The sequence below is a fragment of the Giraffa tippelskirchi genome, chromosome 5, assembly GCF_054371585.1.
Source record: "Giraffa tippelskirchi isolate mGirTip1 chromosome 5, T2T-mGirTip1v1.2.pri, whole genome shotgun sequence".
Classification (NCBI taxonomy): domain Eukaryota; kingdom Metazoa; phylum Chordata; class Mammalia; order Artiodactyla; family Giraffidae; genus Giraffa; species Giraffa tippelskirchi.
Genome location: NC_137279.1, coordinates 102,196,480 through 102,223,998, shown reverse-complemented (window position 1 = coordinate 102,223,998; position 27,519 = coordinate 102,196,480). Strand labels below are relative to the sequence as shown.

General features: G+C 47.0%; 2 protein-coding genes, 1 long non-coding RNA gene and 1 other non-coding gene across 4 annotated transcripts in view; 2 read left to right on the top strand and 2 right to left on the bottom strand.

Annotated features, from left to right (window-relative positions):
* Positions 1-27,519, bottom strand: part of LOC145504749 (NBPF family member NBPF19-like) — a 251,607-nt gene that overhangs the window by 57,613 nt on the left and 166,475 nt on the right. The gene's annotated exons all lie outside the window — the stretch shown is intronic.
* The window catches only part of LOC145504771 (uncharacterized), a 375,749-nt gene that overhangs the window by 257,866 nt on the left and 90,364 nt on the right, over positions 1-27,519 (top strand). The window lies entirely within an intron of this gene.
* Positions 637-27,519, bottom strand: LOC145504768 (putative NBPF family member NBPF5). The gene is made up of 9 exons (XM_081486087.1): positions 27,412-27,519; positions 23,480-23,593; positions 18,281-18,331; positions 14,247-14,349; positions 12,987-13,161; positions 5,147-7,163; positions 3,075-3,177; positions 1,805-2,019; positions 637-763 (listed from the first exon to the last, which is right to left on the bottom strand). Exons 6-9 carry the CDS (start codon positions 5,322-5,324, stop codon positions 708-710), a joined length of 552 nt encoding a protein of 183 aa, XP_081342213.1. The 5' UTR covers positions 5,325-7,163; positions 12,987-13,161; positions 14,247-14,349; positions 18,281-18,331; positions 23,480-23,593; positions 27,412-27,519; the 3' UTR covers positions 637-707.
* LOC145508181 (U1 spliceosomal RNA) lies at positions 24,758-24,921 on the top strand. Its single transcript, XR_014055433.1, has one exon. It is a non-coding gene; the product is annotated as a U1 spliceosomal RNA (small nuclear RNA).

The following is a 27,519-nucleotide window of genomic DNA, read 5'->3' as shown; positions in this document are numbered from 1 at the left end:
GTAAGTTGGCTAAAACTCAACATTCAGAAAGCTAAGACGAAGGCGTATGGTCCCATCACTTCATGGCAAATAGATGGGGAGACAGTGGCACCAGGGGCAGACTTAGATTTGGGGCTCTAAAATCAGTGCAGATGGTGACTGCAGCCATGAAATTAAAAGGCGCTTACTCCTTGGAAGAAAAGTTATGACCAACCTAGATAGCATATTAAAAAGCAGAGACATGACTTTGCCAACAAAGGTCCATCTACTCGAGGCTATGGTTTTTCCAGTAGTCATGTATGGATGTGAGAGTTGGATTATAAAGAGAGCTGAGTGCCGAAGAATTGATGCTGTTGAACGGTGGTGGTGCAGAAGACGCTTGAGAGTCCCTTGGCCGGCAAGGAGATCCAACCAGTCCATCCCAAAGGAAATCAGTCCTGAATATTCATTGGGAGGACTGATTTTGAAGCTGAAACGCCAATATTTTGGCCACATGATGCAAAGATCTGACTCATTTGAATAGACCTTGATGCTGGGAAAGATTGAAGGCAGAAAGAGAAGGGGATGACAGAGGGTGAGAGGGTTGGATGGTATCACCAACTCAATGGACATGAATTTGAGTAAACTCGAGGAGTTGGTGATGGACAGGGAGGCCTGGTGTGCTCAGTCCATGAGATCACAAAGAGTCGGACATGACTGAGTGGCTGAACTGGACTGATAGTTAATTGTTACCTGGGGGTTAGTGTTTCTTGTGCTTGTTCAGCCTCTTCGTCTTCACAAATTTCTGCAAACAAAATCAGAAATATCCAGTCAGCTTCTAGTCACTTTCCCCATCACAAACACAGGGACTCATATGGTCACAGAGTCATAAATATCTATGTACGAATTAGTACTGTATGGAAGTTTTAATGCATTGTCTTTAAACAACTGCCCAAGCATGGACTTCTGATCCAACAGGCAGTGTGTTTCTAAACTGGTAGATCATCCTCAGGACACCTTCTGCTTGAAATTGGGCAATCATTTAAATGGTCTTTTCTTCCTGGTATCACCTCACATTGTCCACCTTCCATCTCCACTTCTACAAATGTATCATCCATCCTGACACAAATTCTGCCAAAGACACAGCGTCTATAGACCTTCTCAGGTCTCACAAGATGCCCTCCTTTCTCTAAGGAGAACAACCATGTCCCACAGCCCTCCATCTGGCAACATCCTGGCTCTTCAAGGTGGCTTTTGTGTATTATCTGGGAAAGCCTCTCTATGGAAAGTGCTCCATCTGCCCAACACCAAGACCAACTCCATCACGTACCTTATCCAACACCACAAAGTGAAGGGCTTTCTTTTTTCTGCAGTGTATTTGTAAATATTCCCAAATTTCATCACTATAGCTACTAGCAATAGATTATTTCACCCAGTTTACAGATGAGAAGAGTTACTAACATAAGGAAAAGCAATCGTTCTCACATATTGATAAACACAGCACTCAGCCTGGAACCTGGGAACTTCCAAGCTTCCTCTAGGGCTCTATTCACTCTAACAAGCTGTCTCCTGTCACCTCCATCTTTTTGTGCTTTAATGCTGGCTGGATGTTTCCTCCTGCCTCAGTGGCCATGGTCCATCAGGGAGGAAGCCGACAAGTGGGATATAATGACCTCCACCCTGTGCATTTCTCCATTGTCCTCTTACTTAGACAATCCTGCTCCTACAAAGCCCCAAAGAGGACACGAACCAGGAAAGCTGATCAACATTCGTACTGGAGCTGTTCATCTCATCAACTGGGGACCTAGGAAAGGATCAGTGCTCTCAGGGTCTGTGGCCCCCTCACCTGGGCTGAGCTTGCAGGCAAGGCGCTCTGCCAGGCGGTATCCCTCAGACAGGCTCTCTCGGAAGCCCTGCCCCTGGTGCTTGTCCAGGTCATTGTGGGTGAGGAGGTCCTTGAGGTGCTGCCTGAGCAGGACAGAGTCATCTTTCCCATCCTGTAGTGTCTGCCGTAACTGGGTCAGCTCTCGTGCCTGACTTCGAATTAGGATCTCACAAGTCCTAGGTGGAACAGAAGACACAGTTGTAAAAGGCAAAAAGTTAGATGAAAGACACTTAGGGATTTCTGTGAGAACAACCCCAAGGAGACCTTTAAACCGAATTCTGGCACATATCTGACGACTGGCTCAGGCACTCAGTCGTGTCCGACTCTTGCGACCCCTATAGTGTACCAGTCTCCTCTGCCCATTGCATTATCCTGGCAAGAATACTGGAGTGGGTTGCCATTTCCTACTCCATATCTGATGACTGGCCTATGTCAAAGAGAAAGAAGGTAAACAAAGGTTTCTTCTCTATCAGAAAGTACTCCTGTAAGATTCCGTGACATTCCATTCATCTTGTCCTTCTGTAAAGATATCCTACTGTCTTCCCTGGTGGCTCAGCTGCTAAAGAACCTGACTGACAATTCAGGAAACACAAGAGGTGCAGGTTTGATCCCTAAGTCAGGAACATTCCCTGGAGAAGGAAATGGCAATCCACTCCAATATTCTTGCCTGGAAACTTCATGGACAGAGGAGCCTGGTGGGCTACAGTCCATGGGTCATAAAGAGTCACTACTGAGTGCACATGCATGCATCAATGTCTTCCTAAATCTGCATCACGACGATGTCTCTCCAGTTCCTCACTCGGCCATGCCCATTTGCATTAAAAAATACACAAAGTAGTTTCTGTATTTTTAATCTGGCAACACAAAGTACTGTCCAGTGAATGACACACAGCCAGATATAGAGTGTGGACAAGTATATCCGGGGTGAGTTGGAAAGAACAGAAGCATGACAGGGTGAAGAAAGCATTCCAGGATGGAGTCAGGCAGGAGGGGGGTGTGGTTTAAAGGCAAATAGGGTACCGATGGCACAACGCTGTGAATGAGCCAAGTGCCACTGGTTCACTTGAATGTAGTGAATTTCATGATGAGATTCAAGGCAATAGTTGATTGAAAAGCAAAGTAAATTCCTTCCTGAATAACAACTGGAGTCCATAATTCACCAACTGGTATTCTCCACCTATTTGATAAGACTGTGCCCTGTGCCTGCCATGAACATTCCTGCCCTCCTTACCTCAGCCTTTCATCAAGTGTTGGCTTCTCTGCCGGCCTCGGCACCTCAAATGGCAGCTTCTCCCCCAGCACGGATTCAACAATGTCGTTATATGCTCCACACTCTGAGGAAAGAGAGACACAGCCTCAGGGAAAGCTGGCCTTGCTGCTGTGGTCACTGTCTTCAAGGGAGGAGGACAGACCACCTTAGTGGTGGAGGTAACTCTTTTTCCAGTCTCTATGGAGAGATTGCCACATCTGATTCCTTAGCATCTGAACCGAGGTGACTCCCCATTTTAGAGCTGAAGAAAGAGAAGCTCCAAGACACAGAAAGTAACTAGACAAGATGAACTGCCATTTGACAAAGTCAGAATTCACATCCCCTGAGAATGACCCTGAATCCTGGGCCACTGAACCAAGACCTGCAGCCTCTGAGGTGAGACACTGAGCAGGGGCCTGGGCTGGCGATCCCTGTGTGGTTGGGAAGGCTCCTAGGACTATAGGACTGATGGTTCCCTTCTGCTGGGATTTCAATAATGAACACGTGTCTCAAGGTGTAAAACTCACCTGGACATACTTGTGTGAAATAGAATACATGAAATCATAAGGACGTGAAAGAGATATGCCCAAACACTGAGAAAGTCTGTGTTATTAGGAACAGTAGAACTATGAACTACGTGTATTTACACTGAGTAGGCACTATTGTCAGGGCTTTGTCAGATTTACTCAGTATGCACTACAACGAAAACCCTAGTTACTATTACAACACCACACACACAGAGGAGGAACCAGAGACACAGAAAGGTTCCCAACAGGGATGTGAGCCCAAGAAACCTGGCCCAGAGTCCATGTCTTTCACACTGTGCTGTGGTGACCTCCACACCAGGGTCCTGGTGAGACATCTCTTCTTCACCAGCCTCACAATTTCTTTCTTAGAATTTTGTGACTATCATAAGGAGCGGTATAAATAATACTGAGTTTGTCCTTTGCCCAAAGCTCATCATTTCACTTTCTTAAATAGTAGGCTTTCCTTCTTTCTTGTCTCTGTGTCAATCATTTTTCATTAACTCCCTCATTGCTTCATTGAAAATGATTGTAGTAAAGTGACACAGACACAAGTTGTCAAGATTCCTCTCATCCCCTTGTTGTGCATGTACCCTGGACATGACTTCTTTTCCTTACTCCAGGCCCCTCTTACTGAACAGGCAAAAATGATTCCCATTGCCAGGCTGACTGTGGGTGCAGAGGGCCTCCTCACACTCTGCCTGGGTTTTTACTGTGGCTGGTGATCTCCCCCCACTTACCATCATCCTCATGTTGGTCACACAGCTTATAGCACACACTCAGGGTCCCCCGGACTCCTGGTCAACCTGCATCACCAAAGTTGCACCAGCTCAAGTGGGGAGAGAGGGGAAAGTGCAGATTGTCTGATTTCACCAGAAACACCTTCATTCTTGCCAGAGGGTCACATGGCTTTCTTGGACTCAGAAGGAGAACTTGTACACTCAGAAAGCATGGCTTCCTTCTCACCAGGGAGTCTCTGTCTTGACGGCATCACACAGACCATGGTTTCAATGAGAAGCCGACTCATCCTTAATCTCCTTTAAATCATATCCCCCCTCTTCTCACAATGTCTAACCACACCTTACCCCAGTGTACCTAGCCCAGGGCGTTGCCAGTGGAGCATCAGGGAACCTTGAACGGATGGAGATCATTAGTTGCAGGGGTTTAGCCAAGAGGCATGCAGGGTCAGATACGGAACAGAAAAGATTCCAGTCAACACAGCTTAGTTTGCTTCTGAGACACACAGGCACTCCTGTGCCTGCACCAGGAATCACTGTCTGGTATTTTCACTCCAATCTCACCCTAGACATCACTGCAAACTTGGAAAAGTGCCTCCACTCCTTGTGCCTCAGTTTTCCCAGCCTCAGGGAACTGAAGGCAAAAGAGCCACTCCTACCTTTCCTGGATTGTGGTCAGAATGGAATTCAAAATGACAAAGGGAAAAGGAGACCAATCCTGGAGACTTATACTTTCTTAGAGGGAAGGCCGTGATCATTCATTGCTTTGGTGACCATGACCCCGAGGACTTACTGTATTTCTGCAGCTGGTTGGCCAGGGAGTAAGCAGTAGCTTCGGATACGAGGAATTTCTCTGTGAGGTCTCTGAAGTCCTGCTTGCACTTTGCCAGCTGCAACCGAAGCTCCTGGTTGACTTCCGTGAGGGTACGTTCTGCCCTCACATCAGATAAAGGGGGAACACATACTGCCATGGTGACATGTGGTAGAACGGGTAGAAGCCAAGGTGGGAAGGAGACACCCAATATATGGGGGGGTTAAAGACAAATAAGATCACATAGGCTTAATCAGCACTGAGGGATGACAAAAACTGGAATTCCTAACTTACTGTTGAGAACAACTAGAGGGTTCTCAACCGCAAAAAGAAGATGAAGATGCCAGAGCTCAGAGCCAAAGGTCCTGTGCGGGGCTGAGACCCAGACAGGAGTGAAGGGGTGGGGTACCCAGCGTGCTAGGTAACCATCCGGAGTTGCCATAACAGAACTGGTAGGGGGAGGGGTTCACGGAATCTTGGCGGCCCCTGCCTTCCAGGTGCCTAGGCCATGACCGTTTGTAACACCACCACTGACAGCACCCAAGCCCTCAGCAGCCACTCTTAGGTTGTCTACACACGTACCGATACCACTGACCTATCTTATCCAAAAACTGTCTAAGCTGAGTTCCCACTGTTCATTCTTCTGTGCACAAAAATATTCATGGGAGAAATACTTTGCCAGCAGGTCTTCATATCTGTTGGGCTGTCATAAAGTCACCTCAGTTCAGTTCATTTCAGTCGCTCAGTCATGTCTGACTCTTTGCAACCCCATGGACTGTAGCACACCAGTCCTCCCTGTCCATCACCAACTCCTGGAGTTCACTCAAACTCACGTCCACTGGGTCGGCGATGACATCCAACCATCTCATGCTCTGTCGTCCCCTCCTCCTCCCGCCTTCAATCTTTCCCAGCATCAGGGTCTTTTCAAATGAGTCAGTTCTTTCCAGCAGGTGGCCAAAGTATTGGAGTTTCAGCTTCAGCATCAGTCCTTCCAGTGAATATTCAGGACTGATTTCCTTTAGGATGGACTGGTTGGATCTCCTTGAAGTCCAAGGGACTCTCAAGAGTCTTCTCCAACACCACAGTTCAAAACCATCAATTCTTTGGCACTCGCTTTCTTTATAGTCCAACTGTCACATGCACACATGACTACTGGAAAAACCATATCACCTCATCGTCTCTTTAAACAGATCTTAAGGCTTGTCCCCAGGTGAAGGACGTCAAACTTGTAGACTGTCATGAACTTCTTCTCTGCGTCTTTTCCAGTTTAGTCTGTGTCCTAAAAACTGTAGGATACAAATCAGACTACAATACTAAGTGAAGAAATAATTTTTAAAAATATTTTCTCTCCCAACTCAGTATGCTTTTGCTGCATCCTGTTGTTATGTCAATTTCTTCTCTTTACTGGGCAGCATGTTGGTTTCAGAATAAACTTAAGGTTGACATCCCTACCTTCTAAATTCTTCCTCTGGGTCTGGGTTGTTCTATTTGATTCTTTCTTTAAAATGTTACTAAACACTACATTTCATACTTTCACCAATGTATTTCATTGTAGCCTCACAAGCGCTCTTTCCAAGCTGTCAAAATGACTAAAAGAGTTTATGTGTATCTCCTTGAAAACATGGTGTGCTTGTGCTCAGTCACGTCATTCTTGTCTGACTCTTTGCGATCCCAGGACTGTAGCCCGTCAGGCTCCTCTGTCTATGGGGATTCTCCAGGCAAGAATACCAGAATGGGCTGCCATGCCCTCTTCCAGAGGATCTTCCTGATCCAGGGATCAAACCCGCATCTCCTGTGTCTCTTGCATTGCAGGCTGATTCTTTCCCACTGAGCCACTGAATACACGGGCTGCCTCTCTGTTCAGGAAAGATTTGACAGCCTTGTGCTCTCGTTCTGTGTCCATTCAGTTCAGCCACATATTGAACAGGCCAGGTTTCCAGAGCAGTGTTTGTGGCACACTGTTTGATCCATCCCTTTGAGTTTTCCTCGTGCCATTGACCTGTGGTTGTATTCCGAAAACAGAGCATGCTTAAGTTCAAGGTCATAGGTCAGGGATCATGATGATCCCCAGTGAACATAAGCATTGTGTTCAGTGACACAGACGCTGAGCTTGAGGAAAGAGAGACAGGCAGGCCCTCAGGTAGTGATGGCCTGAACCAACTCCTCACTTCCTCAGCATCTCTTCCTACCCGGGTCTTGTGAGTCTGAGACTTGGGGAACCCCTGTAGCATCCATCTCTTCAGTTTAGCTCTTGGTCCTACCTGGGTGGAGGGTCAAATGGGTGTGACAACAAGCCACTGAGCATCTGTTCATGTTAAGATAAAAGATACAAAACAGGAACAGCTACTTATGAAAGCGTATCTTCCCCACACCCCCACACAATCCTCAAACTACAGTGCTTAATGATACTTGGTGTGTGAGATTCAGCAAAGGCTTTAAGGAAATCTATTTTCTGGTTGCTGTGGGGCCTGACATTCTGTGGGGGAAATAGAAATGTGTCAAATTTCTTCATTTTAAATATGATGAAACCAAAAAATCTCACAAAACGTAACTGCCTTGAGGTCAGGGATGAATTTTGCCATGCTAACAGAAGTATATAACAGGTACAGTTCACTGACTAATACTGTGCCAGGCATTTCACACATATTATGATACTTCCTTTCATCGTAATCATTCAAGGTAACATCCCTGTAGAAGAGGTACATTCAAAAAAATTACTGGACCAAAGTTAAAATTAAAAAAAAAAACAACAACGCTTTATCAAGGCAAGTAAGCTATTGCTTTGCATTTTGTAGGTAGGAGAAACCTATTGTTTTTATCCTGCCATTGTCCCATTGCATACTCCTCTTTTTCTCTGTGACCTGACTTTATTCCTAGAGTCCTACCTTTTTTCAACAAAACCATTTCTATGCACTGAGCAATAGCAGAAGTGATGGCTGGGCCCTTCTAAAGGCTCCCTGAGTGCTTATGTGTTTCAGGACACCAGACACCATCTGGAGGCAAGAGCAGCCTGTCTGTTAGAATGTGTGCTGTGCTAAGTTGTTTCAGTCGTGTCTGACTCTTTGTGATCCTATGGACTGTAGCCCTCCAGCCTCCTCTGTTCCTGGAATTTCCCAGGCAAGAATACTGGAATGGGTTGCCATTTCTTCCTCCAGGGAATCTTCCTGACCCAGGGATCAAAACCGTGTCTCTTGCCTGTCCTACATTAGCAGGCAGGTTCTTTACCACTAGCCCCACCTGAGAATCCCGTCCGTTAAGAGTGGGCAGCTGCTTTCCCACCCCATTGAGTTAGCAGCATATCCCAGGACACAAAGGGATCACTTCCCTTCAACTCAAGAATCTTTTCTCTCAGTGACTGCTCTATTGGCCCGAACTCTCCTGAAAGTGAATGCTCTTGCTAACTTTCTGGTTTCTTGTTAGGTGTCTAGAGTATTTATCAATTTCTTCTAACAAACATCTTCGTTGAAGTTTGCATTTATAGCAATAGGATTTATTTTTTAGAAAGTGGCAGCCTGGAGTAGATTGGTCCCATCAATGAGCAAACAAGGGTGAATTTAGCTTTCACTCAAAACCAGACTGAATTTAAAATTAGGCCCCACCATCACCCTAATTCCAAAACCAGACAAAGATGCCACAAAAAAGGAAAACTGCAGGCCAATATCACCGATGAACATAGAGGCAAAAATCCTTAATAAAATTCTAGCAAACAGAATCCAACATCATATTAAAAAGATCATACATCATGACCAAGTGGGCTTTATCCCAGGAATGCAAGGTTTCTTTAATACCCGCAAATCAATCAATGCAATACACCACATTAACAAATTGAAAGATAAAAATCATACGATTATCTCAATAGATGCAGAAAACGCCTTTGACAAAATCCAACATCCATTTATGATAAAAACCCTCCAGAAAGCAGGAATACAAGGAACACACCTCAACATAATAAAAGCTATATATGACAAACCCACAGCAAACATTATCCTCAATGGTGAAAAATTGAAAGCATTTCCCCTCAAGTCAGGAACAAGGCAAGGGTACCCACTTTCACCACTACTATTCAACATAGTTTTGGAAGTTTTGGCCACAGCAATCAGAGCTGAAAAAGAAATAAAAGGAATCCAGATAGGAAAAGAAGAAGTAAAACTCTCACTGTTTGCAGATGACATGATCCTCTATACATAGAAAACCCGAAAGATTCTACCAGAAAATTACTAGAGCTAATCAATGAATCGGAGAAGGCAATGGCACCCCACTCCAGTACTCTTGCCTGGAGAATCCCACGGACAGAGGAGCCTGGTAGGCTGCAGTCCATGGGGTCGCTGAGAGTCGGACACGGCTGAGCGACTTCACTTTCCCTTTTCACTTTCATGCATCGGAGAAGGAAATGGCAACCCACTCCAGTGTTCTTGCCTGGAGAATCCCAGGGACGGGGGAGCCTGGTGGGCTTCCGTCTATGGGGTCGCACAGAGTCGGCCACGACTGAAGCGACTTAGCAGCAGCAGCAGCAGCAGCAATCAATGAATATAGTAAATTTGCAGGATATAAAATTAACACACAGAAATCCCTTGCATTCCTATACACCGATAATGAGAAAACAGAAAGAGAAATGAAGGAAACAATACCATTCACCATGGCAACAAAAAGAATAAAATACTTAGGAATATATCTACCTAAAGAAACAAAAGACTTATATATAGAACACTATAAAACACTGATGAAAGAAATCAAAGAGGACACAAACAGATGGAGAAATATACCATGTTCATGGATTGGAAGAATTAATAGAGTGACAATGAGTATACGACCCAAAGCAATCTATAGATTCAACGCAATCCTTATCAAGCTACCAACGGTATTTTTCACAGAGCTAGAACAAATCATTTCACAATTGGTATGGAAATATAAGAAACCTCGAATAGCCAAAGCAATCTTGAGAAAGAAGAATGGAACTGGAGGAATCAACATGCCTGACTTCAGGCTCTACTACAAAGCCACAGTCATCAAGACAGTATGGTACTGGCACAAAGATAGAAATATAGATCAGTGGAACAAAATAGAAAGCCCAGAGATACATCCATGCACCTATGGACACCTTATCGTCGACAAAGGAGGCAAGAATATACAATGGAGAAAAGATAATCTCTTTAACAAGTGGTGCTGGGAAAACTGGTCAACCACTTGTAAAAGAATGAAACTAGAACACTTTCTAACACCATACACAAAAATAAACTCAAAACGGATTACAGATCTAAACGTAAGACCAGAAACTATAAAACTCCTAGAGGAAAACATAGGCAAAACACTCTCCGACGTAAATCACAGCAGGATCCTCCACGACCCACCTCCCAGAATATTGGAAATAAAAGCAAAAATAAACAAATGGGACCTAATGAAAATTAAAAGCTTTTGCACCACCAGGGAAACTATAAAAAGGGTGAAAAGACAGCCTTCAGAATGGGAGAAAATAACAGCAAACGAAGCAACAGACAAACAATGAATCTCAAAAATATACAAGCAACTCCTGCAGCTCAGTTCCAGAAAAATATACGACCCAATCAAAAAATGGGCCAAAGAACCCAACAGACATTTCTCCAAAGAAGACATACAGATGGCTAACAAACACATGAAAAGATGCTCAACATCACTCATTTTCAGAGAAATGCAAATCAAAACCACAATGAGGTACCATTTCACACCAGTCAGAATGGCTATCCAAAAGGCTACAAGCAATCAATGCTGGAGAGGGTGTGGAGAAAAGGGAACCCTCTTACACAGTTGGTGGGAATGCAAACTAGTACAGCCACTATGGAGAACAGTGTGGAGATTCCTTAAAAAACTGGGAATAGAACTGCCATATGACCCAGCAATCCCACTGCTGGGCATACACACCGAGGAAACCAGAATGGAACGAGTCGCGTGTACCCCAGTGTTCATCGCAGCACTGTTTACAATAGCCAGGACGTGGAAGCAACCTAGATGTCCATCAGCAGACGAATGGATAAGGAAGCCGTGGTACATATACACAATGGAATATTACTCAGCCATTAAAAAGAATACATTTGAATCAGTTCTATTGAGATGGATGGAACTGGAGCCCAGTATACAGAGTGAAGTAAGCCAGAAAGAAAAACACCAATACAGTATACTAATGCATATATATGGAATTTGAAAGATGGTAACGATAACCCTGTATGTGAGACAGAATAAGAGACACAGATGCATAGAACAGTCTTATGGACTCGGAGGGAGAAGGTGAGGGTGGGACGTTCTGAGAGAATAGCACTGAAACACGTATATTATCATATGTGACACAGAACACCATTCCAGGTTCGATGCATGAGACAAACGCTCAGGGCTGGGGCAATGCGATGACCCAGAGGGATGGGATGGGGAGGGAGGTGGGAGGGGGCTTCAGGATGGGGAACACATGTAAACCCATGGCTGATTCATGTCAATGTATGGCAAAAACCACTACAATATTGTAAAGTAATTAGCCCCCAACTAAAATAAATAAATTTACTTAAAATAAAATAAAATAAAATAAAACTAGGCCTCTCACTTTCCTCAAGGTGGATAGTCATGTGCCACAGGCATGTGTCCCCAAGGACTTGTGTCTCTGCTGTAAACGGGACAAGAGTAAAATGGGGTCAGGTGGGCCTAGTCCTTCAATTCTAGAGTCTTCCAAGAGTTCTCTGCTTTAGTCACTGGATTGGAAACACCCTCGCTCTTCTGCTCCGTCCTACTTCTGTGTTTGGGGTAAAAGGTATACACTTCAGTGTGTTCTGTCCCCAAGCTGATCACTGGAAGAATCACCTGGGAGAGTTAGTACCCAAACAAGTGCACAGTCCTCACCTGTAGCAACTGTGCTTCAGTGAGTTGAGCTGGGATCTGGAATCTATTTGTTAAAGGTACTCAGGTGTGCACTTAGTTTTACCCACTGATTTCACTGACCTCCCTCATGATTCTAGGGGATGATTATTTCATTTATGGTACTTCCAGTGTTCAAAATTGACTGGTGCCAAAAACATAACTCTCTGCTGCTTTGCACATGAAGAAACTGAGGCACAGAGAGGGTCTCGAATGGGCCAAGACCCCCTTGCTGTAAGTGCTAGAGCCACACCCAGGTAGCAGCTCTTCTCTATACTTTCACATTCATATATTTGTGTTTTGTCTACTTACACGAGTGCTATAGTGTCTTAACTGTTGTTATTCAGTCACTAAATTGTGTCAGACTCTTTGTACCCCATAGAGTGCAGTGTGCCAGGCTTCCCTGTCCTTCACTATCTTCTGGAGTTTGCTTGAACTCGTGTCCATAGAGTTGGTGGTGCTTTCCAACCATCTCATCCTTTGTTACCCTCTTCTCCTTCTACCCTCAATCTTCCCCAGCATCAAGGTCTTTTCCAATGATTCAGCTCTTTGAATCAGGTGGCCAAATTATTGGAGCTTCAGCATCACTCCTCCCAATGAATATTCAGGGTTGATTTCCTTTAGGATTGACGGCTTTGATCTCCTTGACTCTCAAGAGGCTCTTCCAGCACCATGGTTCAAAGGAGAACCCCATGGAAAGTATGAAAAGGGCATCCTATTATCTCAATGTAAACTAGGAATTTGCTTTCCCCCTTTTATACTTTAGTTATTTGCTCCAAATTTACAGCTAGAACACCAAGTTCTACAATTGTGAGAATAAGATAAATATATAAATTATTTTTGACATGAAGAATCGTGATGTCAGGAAAGTATGTAACTCATACGAGAGGAAACCATTAATCACGAATCATTATGACAGCCATCAACCTATAAGACAAATCAAACTTGCCTCCTTCTCTCTTCAGCTGGCCAAGAAACAGTAGCTACTGATATAAGCAGTTTTCTCTGGAGACGGTGGCAGAGTTGACTGCTTTGAGCCAACATGGAGCCCAAGTGCAAGCTGTACCCTGAGAGGCTCACATCTGGGTGAGAAGCAGGATTTGGGGGCCAGAAGAGACATATATCTGTTGGGAAAAAAAAAGGGGGGGGACAGATCACCCTTGATGTCATGGTAGCCAGCACTGACCATCTCCTCCAATGAACCTACCACCACTATACCTCTCATGATTTTGTTTTTACTAGATGGAGAACTCCATGAAATTGGGGATAATATTTCATTCATCTCTGCGTGCATGACTCCTGGCATTGAGTCAAGCACTGAGGAGGCTCTCGGCAACATCCGTTCACTAATTGCAGAAACATGGTTACAAGACTCCACTTAGCTCAACTACGCTCCTAGACAACCATCTGGTCAGGGATGCTCTTTCTCCCAGGAAGCAGCAATCCCCTTCCTTAGAGAGGAGCCTGCCTGACACTCACCTGAGCTGACTCTGATGAAGACATGGCTGTCCTCAGGGATTCCCCTAGCAGGTTCACACTGCCATTAGGAAGAGATGTCCTTGGCATATCCTCCCATCCTCTGGTGGCCATGATATCCCACCTGAGGAGAGCCACCACATGTAATTGCCACGATGCACTTGTATTCGTCCTCTCGCTGTTTAAATTCCTCATGGATATATTACTGATATCTGAACTCCAAGTTGGTAACATAGCATAAGGCAAATTAAGCAATATGTAGTTAAGAGATGTTATGTGTAAAGCCTCCAGAGTGTAAATGCAGAAGAATATTGTTACTATCTCTACTTCAGAAACGAGGGTCCCATTAATCTGGCCCCTGGTATGAATACATATCTCTAATTCTTCTCCAAACATCATTTATCCACATTACTGCACACTTACTTGGAGGACATCTGCTGTGTGGCCACTTCCAAGGCTGAGGCTGGGGATCGAGGGCAAAGCCTCAAGATCCCATTGTCCCCCTACCATGGTGCTCGCAGCAGTATAAACTAACACTGAGCCATTGTGTGGATCTCCTCAGCAGGTGCATAAGTTCACTGTGGACTGTTACTCTCCCGGTCCTTCCTGCTCAGCTCAGGCTGCTCCGTGAGGACTTGGATGATACTGTGCATTCCTCACTTCCTCTTGAATTTTCTGAGCTCAACTTGTCCTTATCCTCACCTCCCTTGGCAACCAGCTCCTCCACCATTACCTTGTTTTTCTTTGGGTTTTCTCATCCTCCCAAACCGTTGACTTCCTTTCTTCCACCTCCTCTCTGAGTTCTGTGTTTTCAGTGTGTGGCTCAGTTGAGGCTCCTGCAGGGGACACACAGAGAAGGGACCAAGTTCAGGTCTTGGCTGCATGTTCCAACACACATTTCACATGAAGCTCAGTCTCTCATGCCCTCAGAAAAAAAACTTAGCAGGAATGCAATTTGGAAAATTTGAATAACCTTATCTTACTGATGAGGAAACTGAGGCCTAAATAGCTGGAGATTATCCCTAAATTCCCACACCCGTTGCTGCTATACACCCACCGGGCAAACCTTGGCCACAAGCTTTTGTATCTAAAAACACCAGGAACCCATGGTTGAAATGCAGGGGACATTTGTTAAACATACACATTTCCACTCTTAAAACAATGATAGTTGAAGGACATTTCTCAGAAAAAAATGTTTATCTGTTCAATAGTCCATATTTATACACTGTGTTCCATCTTGACTCTCACATCTGGACTGAGGAAGCTATGACTATTAAAAACATCACAGTCATTGTTAAAAATATGTATGTAGGACTTCCCTGGTGGCTCAGTGGTATAGAATCCACCTGCAATGCAGGAGCAGCAGGAGACTCGGGTTCAGTTCCTGGGTCAGGAAGATCCCTCGAGGAGGAAACAGCAACCCACTCCAGTATTCTTACCTGGAGAATCCCATGGACAGAGGCGGCTGCCAGGCTAGAGTCCATCAGGTCGCAAACAGTCGGATACGACTGAAGCGACTTAGCACGCATGCAAGGCAAAATCAGGCAGTTGATGTGGCCAGTCATTAGCACCCTCTCCCCACTGCTCTTTTCTGCATCTTTTTTTCTTTTCTTAGGGGTGTTTTTTTTGCAACTCTGTAATCAGCAGCCTTGGACAAGGGGTATCTACTCACAACGGCCCCTCCTGACCTGGAATGTGGAGTAACTCCTCTCGGCCCTCCTGTGCCCTCGCAGCCCCTGCCCCTTGGGCCTGGGTTAACTCCTCTCGCCGCAGCCCCCGGCCCGGCCTAGCCCCAGTCGACCGCCGCCCCCGGCCCCCGGCCCGGCCTAGCCCCAGTCGGGCGCCGCCCCCGGCCCCCGGCCCGGCCTAGCCCCTGTCGGCCGCCGCCCCCGGCCCCCGGCCCGGCCTAGCGCCTGTCGGCCGCCGCCCCCAGGCCCCGGCGCGGCCTAGCCCTTGTCGGCCGCCGCCCCCGGCCCCCGGCCCGGCCTAGCCCCTGTCGGCCGCAGCCCCCGGCCCCCGGCCCCGGCCCCGCCCCCGTCGGCCGCCGCCCCGGCTCCCGGCCCTCGGCCCGGCCTAGCTCCTCTCGGCCACGCTTCCGCGCCGAGCCGTCCGTCGCTGCCGCCCCGCTTCCGCGCCGAGCCGTCCGTCGCAGCCGCCCCGCTTCCGCGCCCAGCCGTCCGACGCAGCGCCTCGCTTCCGCGCCCAGCCGTCCGACGCAGCGCCTCGCTTCTGCGCAGAGCCGTCCGACGCAGCCGCCTCGCTTCAGACTTAAATTGAAGCAAGTAGGGAAAACCACTAGTCCATTCAGGTATGACCTAGATCAAATCCCTTATGAGTATACACTAGAAGCGACAAATAGATTTAAGGGACTAGATCTGATAGACAGAATGCCTGATGAACTATGGACAGAGGTTCGTGACATTGTACAGGAGACAGGGATCAAGACCATCCCCATGGAAAAGACATGCAAAAAAGCAAAAGGGCTGTCTGAGGAGGCCTTACAGATAGCTGGGAAGAGAAGAGAAGCGAAAAGCAAAGGAGAAAAGGAAAGATATTCCCATCTGAATTCAGAGTTCCAAAGAATAGCAAGGAGAGAGAAGAAAGCCTTCCTCAGCAACCAGTGCAAAGAAATAGAGGAAAACAACAGATTGGGAAAGGCTAGAGATCTCTTCGAGAAAATTAGAGATACCAAAGGAACACTTCATGCAAAGATGGGCTCGATAAAGGACAGAAATGGTATGGACCTAAGAGAAGCAGAAGATCTTAAGAAGAGGTGGCAAGAATACACAGAAGAACTGTACAAAAAAGATCTTCACGACCCAGATAATCACGATGGTGTGATCACTCACCTAGAGCCAGACATCCTGGAATGTGAAGTCAAGTGGGCCTTACAAAGCATCACTACGAACAAAGCTAGTGGAGGTGATGGAATTCCAGTTGAGCTGTTTCAAATCCTGAAAGATGATGCTGTGAAAGTGCTGCACTGGATATGCCAGCAAATTTGGAAAACTCAGCAGTGGCCACAGGACTGGAAAAGGTCAGTTTTCGTTCCAATCCCAAAGAAAGGCAATGCCAAAGAATGCTCAAACTACCGCACAATTGCACTCATCTCACATGCTAGTAAAGTAATGCTCAAAATTCTCCAAGCCAGGCTTCAGCAATACATGAACCGTGAACTTCCAGATGTTCAAGCTGGTTTTAGAAAAGGCAGAGGAACCAGACATCAAATTGCCAACATCCGCTGGATCATCGAAAAAGCAAGAGAGTTCCAGAAGAACATCTATTTCTGCTTTCTTGACTATGCCAAAGCCTTTGACTGTGTGGATCACAAGAAACTGTGGAAAACTCTGAAAGAGATGGGAATACCAGACCATCTGATCTGTCTCTTGAGAAACCTGTATGCAGGTCAGGAAGCAACAGTTAGAAATGAACATGGCACCACAGACTGGTTCCAAATAGGAAATGGAGTACGTCAAGGCTGCATATTGTCACCCTGCTTATTTAACTTCTGTGCAGAGTACGTCATGAGAAACGCTGGGCTGGAAGAAACACAAGCTGGAATCAAGATTGCTGGGAGGAATATCAATAACCTCAGATATGCAGATGACACCACCCTTATGGAAGAAAGCGAAGAAGAACCAAAGAGCCTCTTGATGAAAGTGAAAGAGGAGAATGAAAACGTTGGCTTCAAGCTCAACGTTCAGAAAGCTAAGATCATGGCATCTGGTCCCATCACTTCATGGGAAATAGATGGGGAAACAGTGGAAACAGTGTCAGACTTTATTTTGGGGGGCTCCAAAATCACTGCTGATGGTGATCGCAGCCATGAAATTAAAAGACGCTTACTCCTTGGAAGGAAGGTTGTGGCCAACCTAGATAGCGTATTTAAAAGCAGAGACATTACTTTGCCAACAAAGGTCCCTCTAGTCAAGGCTATGGTTTTTCCAGTGGTCAAGTATGGATGTGAGAGTTGGACGGTGAAGAAAGCTGAGCGCCGCAGAATTGATGCTTTTGAACTGTGGTGTTGGAGAAGACTCTTGAGAGTCCCTTGGACTGCAAGGAGATCCAATCAATCCATCCTAAAGGAGATCAGTCCTGGGTGTTCATTGGAAGGACTGATGTTGAAGCTGGAACTCCAATACTTTGGCCACCTCATGCGAAGAGTTGACTCATTGGAGAAGACCCTAATGCTGGGTAGGATTGGGGGCAGGAGGAGAAGAGGACGACAGAGGATGAGATGGTTGGATGGCATCACCGACTCGATGGACATGGGTTTGGGTAGACTCCGGGAGCTGGTGATGGACAGAGAGGCCTGGCGTGCTGCAATTCATGGGGTCGCAGAGGGTTGGACACGACTGAGCGACTGAACTGAACTGACTTCTGTGTCCTGGTCCTGTGATTGGCACGTGGTGGAGCCAGGTCTGCAGGGCCACCCCCAACCACTCACCGAGGTGGCCTTCCTGCCCACACTCTCTCCCAGGCTGCTAACATTTGGAGGCCAGAACGTTCACATGCCCTTATCTTCCCAACACCGCAGCAGCAGCTGCTGCGATTTAGGAATAAAGCCTCCCGAACAGCTCACCCAGGGCACGAGAAACATATGCAAAGAACCCAGGCGGAGGAGCCACAGGAAAGCCAGGTATTTGGCTTACCAAGCTTTATGGCCAGGAGGTGAGTCCTCAGGGTTTTCTGCTGGTTTGGGACAGTGTCTTTGGAGACAGAGAATGAGCCAACAGAGAGCCTCTGTTGCCCGAATGGGTCACTTACCTGCTTGCACATCCCGGGTCAGGCTTCGCCTCTAACGTCTACAGTCCAGGCCTGAAATCCACAACTCAGCTCTGCAATGAGAACGGAGTCCTTAGGGAAGAAAACCAGAGGCTTCAGCCTCAGCCCAGTCATATTTCCAGGGGTAGGAGGGCACTCCTAGATCCCTTTCCTCCCTGGCCACACCAATCACCAACTAGAGAAGCCAAGAGAGAAGGTGGAGAGAACAGAGCTACTCAGCCCACCAACCAGAACTCCCATAGCTTTTCTCACTCTAGAAAGGGCTATTGCCTGACAATCCCCAACCAAGGACCCTCAGACTCCTAGGCTTCAGGGAGGAGAAGCTTTAGGAAATCCACCACTTCTGTGCAACCCACTTGCAGATATTCAGTCATTAGCTATCAAGTTGGACACCATTCAGTGCTTGTCCTACCTGACCACAAGTCACAGCTAGTTTCCACCCAGGAAAGGGAGACCATGAGGCCGACATACCTTCTCAGGTTTCTCCAGAACTTGCTGAAGCTCCCTGTGTCCCTCCCATGCTGAAATGCTGGCTCCATATCTCCTCACTCACCTCCTTCCTACTTGTAGAGTGAGGCCTACTATGCAGGCCTGCAAGCCTGTAATTGCCCAGGTGCAACACCAAAGAAACACAGCCCATAGACAGTGACAGAGACAACAACCATTCAGTGGATAGAGAATCTTATAATTCCTAAACAAAGGGTCCTAGAGTGACATGCCCCAGTATTCAGCAAACAGCTGGCAGAACAAGGCAGCGATCTTCACTGCTGGGGCCGAGGGCGGAATTGAGGGGAGACTACAACGTATAGGGACCATCGATGTCTGATTGGCTCACCAGTCACCAGGGAAACCAGAGGCTGGGGTCGGGGCAACCGCATAGTTGGTTACTGACTAAGCCGTATAATTAAGGGGCTACAAATCGGGAAAGCAGTATGGCAAGCCTGTATATTGTCACCCTGCTTATTTAACTTATTTGCAGAGTACATCATGAGAAATGCTGGGCTGGATGAATCACAAGCTGGAATTAAGATTGCCAGGAGAAATGTCAATAACCTCAGATATGCAGATGACACCACCCTTATGGCAGAAAGCAAAGAAGAACTAAAGAGCCTTTTGATGAAAGTGAAAGAGGAGAGTGGAAAAGGTGGCTTAAAACTCACTCTTCAGAAAACTAAGGTCATGGCATCTGGTCCCATCACTTCATGGCAAATAGATGGGAAAACCATGGAAAGAGTGACAGACTTTAGTTTTAGGGCTCCAAATCACTGCAGATGGTGACTGCAGCCATGAAATTAAAAGACACTTGCTCCTTGGAAGAAAAGTTATGACCAACCTAGGCCGCATAGTATAAAACAGAGACATTACTTTGCCCACAAAGGTCCATCTAGTCAAAGCTATGGTTTTTCCAGTAGTCATGTATGCATGTGAGACTTGGACTATAAAGAGAGATGAGTGGTAAGGAATTTATGGTTTTGAACTGTGCTTTTGGAGAGGACTCTTGAGTGTCCCTTGGACTGCAAGGAGTTCCAACCAGTCCATCCTAACGTACGTCAGTCCTGAATATTCATTGGAAGGAGTGATGCTGAAGCCGAAACTTCAATACTTTGGCCGCCTGATTTGAAGAACTAGCTCATTTGAAAAAATCCTGATGTTTGAAAGATTGAAGGTGGGAGGAGCAGGGGATTTTGGAGGATGAGATGGTTGGATGGCATCACCATCTCAATGGACATGAGTTTGAGTAAACTCCAGGAGTTGGTGATGGCAGGGAGGCCTGGCGTGCTATAGTCAATGAGGTCACAAAGAGTCACGCATACCTGAGCAACTGGACTGAATTGAACTGATAATTAAGGGGATTGGATAGTCATGTGGGTGAAGGAATGGCTGGTGAAGGAGAATGAATAGATAGCAAGAGAACGGTCATTTTGAATGACTTGACCTTACAATTTTGTCTGGAGGTGCCAGCAAAATTTCCTTCAGTTTCCCCAAGACTGTCCACAGGGCACCCACTGCTGAGCCTCATTTCCTGTGCGGATGGAGTGGGGTTTGGATCCAACCTAAGTGTTGATTGGTTGAGTCAATAGATCAACATTAACAATTTTTATTTACAAATACTTACTGAATAATCATAGAAGATTCAGAATATGGTTCAAAAGGATTAAGTCCAGAATGAAAGAATGTTTATGGAAAAGGAAAAAGACACCAAAGAGATATTTCTAAATTAGCCTCCTCAAGCAAGAGGCGTGAGAGGAAAGGTCACTGCTTGGGAAGATAACAAACCCATAGAAAAGGGAAAAGGCAGAACTACTAAACTACCAGGGCTTCCCTGGTGGCTCAGTGGTAAAGATCCAGGAAAGGGAGGAACACGAGGACTATGAACATTCTCAGGTTTCTGCCAATGCAGGGTAGGAGGCACAGGTTCAATACCTGGGTTGGGAAGATCCCCTGGAGGAAGAAATAACAAACCAATCCCATATTCTTGCCTGGAGAGTCCTATGGACAAACGAGCCTGGCGGGCTACAGTCCATGGGGTAGAAAAGAGTCAGACAGGAACACGCACCTATGCACCCTTACATAAACAAAGCCAGGATGGTAAATGTGGTCCTTCCGTGGAACTTGCCTTATAAAGAAGGTGGCACCAACATTTTAAGTTGTCTGGGATCTTGAGAACCAGACGTGCTCCATCCACGTCCAGAGCTCCTGACTTTTGGTCACCTATCCCTGGGGTTGACCTAAGGCCTGTGCTGCCTTAGTTGCCTGGGGGAGGTGGAGCCATCTTACTCCGTCCCCTCCAGACAAGAATCTAACCAGAAAGAAATGTATTTGTGCTTCTCGGCCTGGTGGAAAAGATTCCCTCATCTTCCTCTCAGACTGCTCAGCCCTCTCCTTTGCTGGCCTGCTTTGTGTGGGAGTGGGAGGGGGATATGGTAGTGGGAGTGATCCAAGAGGAGCAGCAAGAGGGAGGAGGAGTGAGAACAATAAAACACTGGTGAGGTGCTAGTGAGGACAGGGAGGAGAAGGGAAAACAGAGGCAGAATAAGGAGGAGGATGAGCAGAGCTTGAATGCCAAGGTGCTCTAGTCTCTGGTCCCAGAATGGCAGCTGCCCTCTCTTGAACTTCCCTTGAGTTTATCCTGGACACACACAGTGGGCATCCACACACACACACACACACACACACACACACGCACACACCCCAGCTGCTCTCACATCCTCCAATCTTCTTTATTCACAGAAGAGCAGCCTCTCAGCCCCCGCCCCCTCCCACCCCCAGATTCTGGGAGTTCTTTCCTTTTTCCCCCGAGCCTCCGCAGAATTAGGCACAGATTCTTCATCAGCACCCAAACCCTTGTCTACGGTTGTGGAGAGTCCAGAGCATAGAAATCATCCGGTAGAAGAGGAAATGCAGGCCACATGGGGTATTGGGTCACCCCGCAGAATGACCAGCTGTCCCAGGCCATTCTGGGTTGTTATTTTTGAAGATGTCAAACTCATTCAAAAGAAACTCCAAGATCCTTGTTGCAGGCCATTGCTGCATGTAGCAAATTATGCTGTGCTGCGTGCTGTGCTTAGGTGCTCAGTCATGTCCAAATATGCTATGAAATCTCAAACCGGGTGATGACTGCTTGTTTGAAACTCATGGATAAGGCTTTAAAAGGCAAAGCAGGTGGTGAGTGCTAATTACTGGGAATCAACAAGACTGGGGCAGATCCCAAAAAGGGCTAGGTAGGAGAAGCTGCTTAGGTCAATGACTAATTGACCTCCTATATTAGTCAGCTTGGGCTTCAAGAAAAAATGCTATGGATTGGGTGGCTTGACCCGAAATCTGTTTTCTCACAGTTCTGAGAAGTCCAAGATCATGGTTGGAACTTCTCAGCAATTCAGTTTCTGGTGCAAGCTCCCTTCCTGGCTTGCAGATAGTCCTGGCCTGGCTGGGTCCTCACAAGGTCTTTCCTTGTTGCTTGAGCTGGGGTAGGGCAGGGGCCCAAGCTCTCTGCTATCACTTCATTTAAGGATACATCCTATCAGATCAGGGCCCCAAAGCTATGATCTCATTTAAATTTCATTACATCCTTCAAAGTTCCTTCCCTAGATACAGCTTCACTGGGGATTAGTGTCCAAGATATGAATGTGTGGGGGGTGAGGGGAGGGAAACACATATACTCAGCTCCTAACACCCTCCCCAGCCTCCTCCCCCCATGAAGGCATTTGCAGCTCTCAGCTCTGATCCCTGGGAACTGCCCAGGCACTGGGTCCTCAGATTCCTCTCCCCACAGACATGTTCCTTCTCTCTCTCTGACTCACATGCCTCAGTACAGGGCCCAGCTGTTGACTGCTGACCCTCAGAAACAGTGGACTGACTTGCTTTCACCTGGATCACTTTCAGAATGGAGCAGCCACCACTGACTGATATGCTTGCAGAAATGTGTTCACTCTGGAGCCTGGCTGTGGTGGTAGACTAATGCTTCCCCAAAGATGTCCACAACTGGGCCCCTGGAGTTTGTGATTATGTTACTTGACATGGCAAAAGAGACTTTGTTGGTGTGATTAAATTAAGCATCTTGAGATGGGGGCTCCATGGAAACACAAAGGTTCATATAGACAAAAGAAGGAGACTTGGTGTCAGAATAATGTGTTGTGAGAAGAACGTGATCAGCTGTAATTAGCTTTGAAGATCAAAGGGGCCTAGGAGAGTAGAATGTAGGCATCTTCTAGAGGCTGGACAAGGCAAAGAAAGATTCTCCAGGAAGAATCACCACAACCCAACTGTCACTTTGATTTCTGCCCAGGGAGATGCATCTTGGATTTCTGATCTCCAGAGTCAGAAAATAATGAATGTGTGTTGTTTTAAGCCGCTAAGTGTGTAGGAACATATTAAGTAGCAATAGGAAACTCCTACAGTGGACAGCGGTGGGTAAAGAATACTTAAAGTCAGTGTGCAGGACGAGTCGTGTCAGCTGTTCAAAGAAAGGCCAGTTCTTCCTGCAAGTGACCTGGGTGCCGAGTTCAAGGTTCTCCCTCCAGGCTAGTCCCCTTCCCCCTGAAGCCAAATGCACTTCAAGGATCAAGTTCCTCCACTCCTTGGTCTCTGGTCTGAAAGGCAAGCTGGTTGCCTTCTCCAGCCTTCCCACTCCCTGCCCTCAGGTCTAACCCACTCTTACCCAGTAAGAGAAAACAAACAAACCTCATTCTTTAAGCAAACACGTCATCTTTCTATCCCTTATTTGGGTCATCAGCTTCTTTTTCAGAATCTTCCACTTTTGTATTCTGTATGGTGAGAAAAGGAAAAACATGGCCCCTGGGAGACCATGAGGATGAAGTCAGAAGGTGCACAGAAAACGCACCAAGTAGAACTTTGAGATCTAACTCTTGGCAGCTACAAACTGCCACTTGCCATCTACCTTTACAAGGTTTAATGCTGCAGCTGTTGATTTTCAACACCCCCTGAAAGGAGTTCAGGGTGGAGAGCCGAAAGGAGCCCACTCTGTGCTGTGGGAAAAACTGGCAGAACAAGTCTTCAGATAGTGATGTATTTTCAGGAGCCGATTTTATGACCCAAATATCTCCTAGTACCTAGAAAAGCACAAAAATCCTTCACGGTGACATGCGATCCTCACGACTAGCAGTAACCTTCTGCAAAAAATCTGCACTTGAATGCATGTCCTCTCCCTTCACCAAGATCACACATACACTGACCTTCGCCCCTGCCTTTGTGGAGCAAGTTCTCAGAGCTATCTGAGATGCTGTCTCCTGAGCTCCTCATTTTGCCTCCAATAATACTTGAACTCACAACTCTCACGCTGTGCATTTTTGAAAGTTAGCACCCTGACTCTATATGCCTACACACATAACACATACTCACGCTTTATTTTGTTCCTACAAATATATATTTACATCCATTGTTTTACAACTTATTATTTCTTAAAACAAAATTGGATCAGCATAACAGAGGGCCACAGAATTACTATTCTCAGCGTGTCACCCAGAACAAAGGTTAAGAATACAAAGAGGCTGGCTAAATTCCCCTCCATCTCAACTAAAGAAGAAAGGGTCTGTTTCCACTGATTTCTGGGCTCCCTAAGCTGTGGGGAATCACGACGTCCCTTCTCCTTCAGCAGCCGGCCTGCCCATTGGTCCTCTCAGCAGGGGTGGGAGGGGAGATGAGGGGCCTGGGACAGGGCGTGGGTTGGAGGAGAGGAACCGCCTTACAGGTCCTGAATGGGGTGGGCTTATGTAAATTTGCAGCGGAAGCGGTACAGTTCCCGGCCTGCCATTTTGCCGGTTGTGGGAAGTTTTTCCGAGATACTCTTGAATTTTATTAGAAGAGTTGTTAGGAGTGCCTGAGAGGCGCGAGAAACGATGGGGTGCGGAGGGTGGCGGAAGAGATGGCGGCAATAGCAAAGTGAGCGTGTGCGAAAGTGTACGGGTGTGAGGCTGTACGGGCGGCCGGCCAAGCCTTTCCATACTTAGCCGGCAGAGAAGATAGCACGGTCGCGAGGGTGGTTCTCCCAGAGCGAGACTCACCCCTTGCACGGCGGGTGTGTTGACCTCTGCGATTTCCGCGAATGGGGGAAACTCGACTGCGTGATTTGTGGTAGTGGGGGACTGCGTGCGCGCTTTCTCTTGGTAACTGCGGTCTTAACGATAGAATTGATTTCTACTTGAGCGTGTTTTTTTCGGGGCTCAGGCGATAGAAACCAGCTCTCGGTAATACAGAAGACCCTCGGAAAGATTTTTCTAGGATAAAAAATGGCATTTCGCTCCAATGCCGTACTTTGGGAAAGCTCAAGAACGGAAGGGAGAGCCTGGCAGACTACAGTCCGCGAGGTGGCAGTGTTCAGCTGAGCAGTGCAGGCACTCTTCCCTCCAGCTTAATGTAGTTCTTCTGTGTCTGATGGTCTCGATTCCAGCTTAATTTAGTTCTTGTGTGTCTGAGGGTCTCGAACCATCGCAGCTTCCGTCGTTCTCTTCTTTCCACCTTCAGTTTTTCCCAGCATCAGTTCAGTTCAGTCACTCAGTCGTGTCCGACTCTTTGGGACCTCATGAATTGCAGCACGCCAGGCCTCCCTTCCCTTACCAACTCCCGGAGTTTACCCAAACCCGTGTCCATCGAGTCGCTGATGCCATCCAACCATCTCATTCTCTCTCGTCCCCTTCTTCTCCTGCGCCCAATCCTTCCCAGCGTTAGGCTCTTTTCCAATGAGTCAACTCGTCGCACGAGGTGACCAAAGTATTGGATTTTCGGCTTCAACATCAGTCCTTCCAATGAACACCCAGGACTGATCTTTAGGATGGACTGGGTGGATCTTCTTGCAGTCCAAGGGACTCTCAAGAGTCTTCTCCAACACCACAGTTCACAAGCATCAATTCTGCGGCGCTCAGCTTTCTTCACCGTCCAACTCTCACATCCATACGTGACCACTGGAAAAACCATAGCCTTGACTAGACGGACCTTTGTTGGAAGAGTAATGTCTCTGCTTTTCAATATGCTATCTAGGTTGGTCATAACCTTCCTTCCAAGCATCAGGGTCCTTTGCAATGAGTCCAGGAGGTACCTCAAAGGTTGTATCTTGTCAGCCTATTTATGTGCAGAGTACATCATATAAAGGACAAGACTGGGTATGCGGATGACACCATCCTTATGGCAGAAAGCAGAAAAAGCGAGAGTGAAAACAGTTGGCTTAAACCTCAACATGCAAAAGACAAACATCACGATATCTGGTCCCATCAGTTCAGTTCAGTTCATTCGCTCAGTGGTGTCCAACTCTTTGCGACCCCGTGAACGCCAAGCCGCCCTGTCCACCACCAACTCCCAGAGTCCACCCAAACCCATGTCCATAGATTCGGTGATGCCATCCAAGCATCTCATCCTCTGTCGTCCCCTGCTCCTCCTGCCCTCAATCTTTCCCAGCATCAGGGTCTTTTCAGATCAGTTGGTGACAGGTGGAGGAAACGAGGGAAACAGTGACAGACTTCTTTACTTAGGCTCCAAAGTCACTGCAGAGGGTGACTGCAGCCATGAAATTAAAAGACGCTAGCTCCTTGGAAGAAAAGCTACTGCAAACCTAGACAGTGTATTAGAAAGCAGAGACATTAATTTGCCAAGAAACGTCCCTCTAGTCGAAGCTATAGTTTTTCCAGTGGTCATGGATGGATGTGAGTTGAATCATAAAGAAGAAGAAATGAAGTTGCTCACTCCTGTGCGACTCTGCCATTCCACAGGCTGTAGCCTACCAGGCTCCTCTGAAGCGAGAGTACTGGAATGGGTTGCCATTTCCTTCTCCAGGGGATCTTCCCGACTTGGGGATCAAACCCAGGTCTCCTGCATTGCAGGCAGATGCTTTACCCTCTGAGCCACCAGGGAAGCCCAAAGAAGGCTGAGCGCAAAGAATTCATGCTTTTGAACTGGAGTGTTGGAGGAGACTCTTGGACTGCAAGATCAAACCAGTCAATCCTAAAGGAAATCAGTCCTGAATATTCATTAGAAGGACTGATGCTGAAGCTGAATCTCCAATAATTTGGCTACCTGGTGCGAAGGGCCAACTCACTAGAAAAGACCCTGGTGCTGGGAAAGGTTGAAGGCAAGAGGAGAAGAGGACAACAGAGGATGAGAGGGTTGGATGGCATTACCAATTCAGTGGACATAAGTTTGAGTAAGGTCTGGGAGGTGGTGAAGGGCGGGGAAGCCTGGCGTTCTGCAGTCCGTGGGGTCGAAATGAGTCGGACACGACAGAGCGGCTGAACAACAAAACAGACCCATACTTTGCACCGCTCAACGCTTACAGAATTTGGCACATTTGAACAGTCCTGTTACTGCTGTAAACCGTTCTTTGTGCCTAACTCATTTGGGCTCGCAGTTCCTCCACCGGCATGGTGCAACGGTTTGGGAAGGCGGATCCCTGGCTTCTGGTCTGGTTCCGACCAGAGCAAAGGTCATGTCTCCTCACAAAGCCGGTGGTGGCCCGCGAGTCTACCCTTGGACCTGGGGTACCAGGCATGGGACATCCCACGAAGCCTCAAAGGCTCTTCTGAGGACGTGCAGAGTTCTCAGGGCAGCGGGAAGAGGACACTTGCAAAGAGGGAAGGGACTTTCTTTTTTCCTGGCGGGAATTTTACCTCAGGGCAGAAAACTCTAGAAATGCCGGCAGAGCAGATGCATTTGGGGGAGGCCTAAAAGCCCCTCCCCGTCGCTCACCCGGAATGGGTCTCCTCCCATTCCACCAT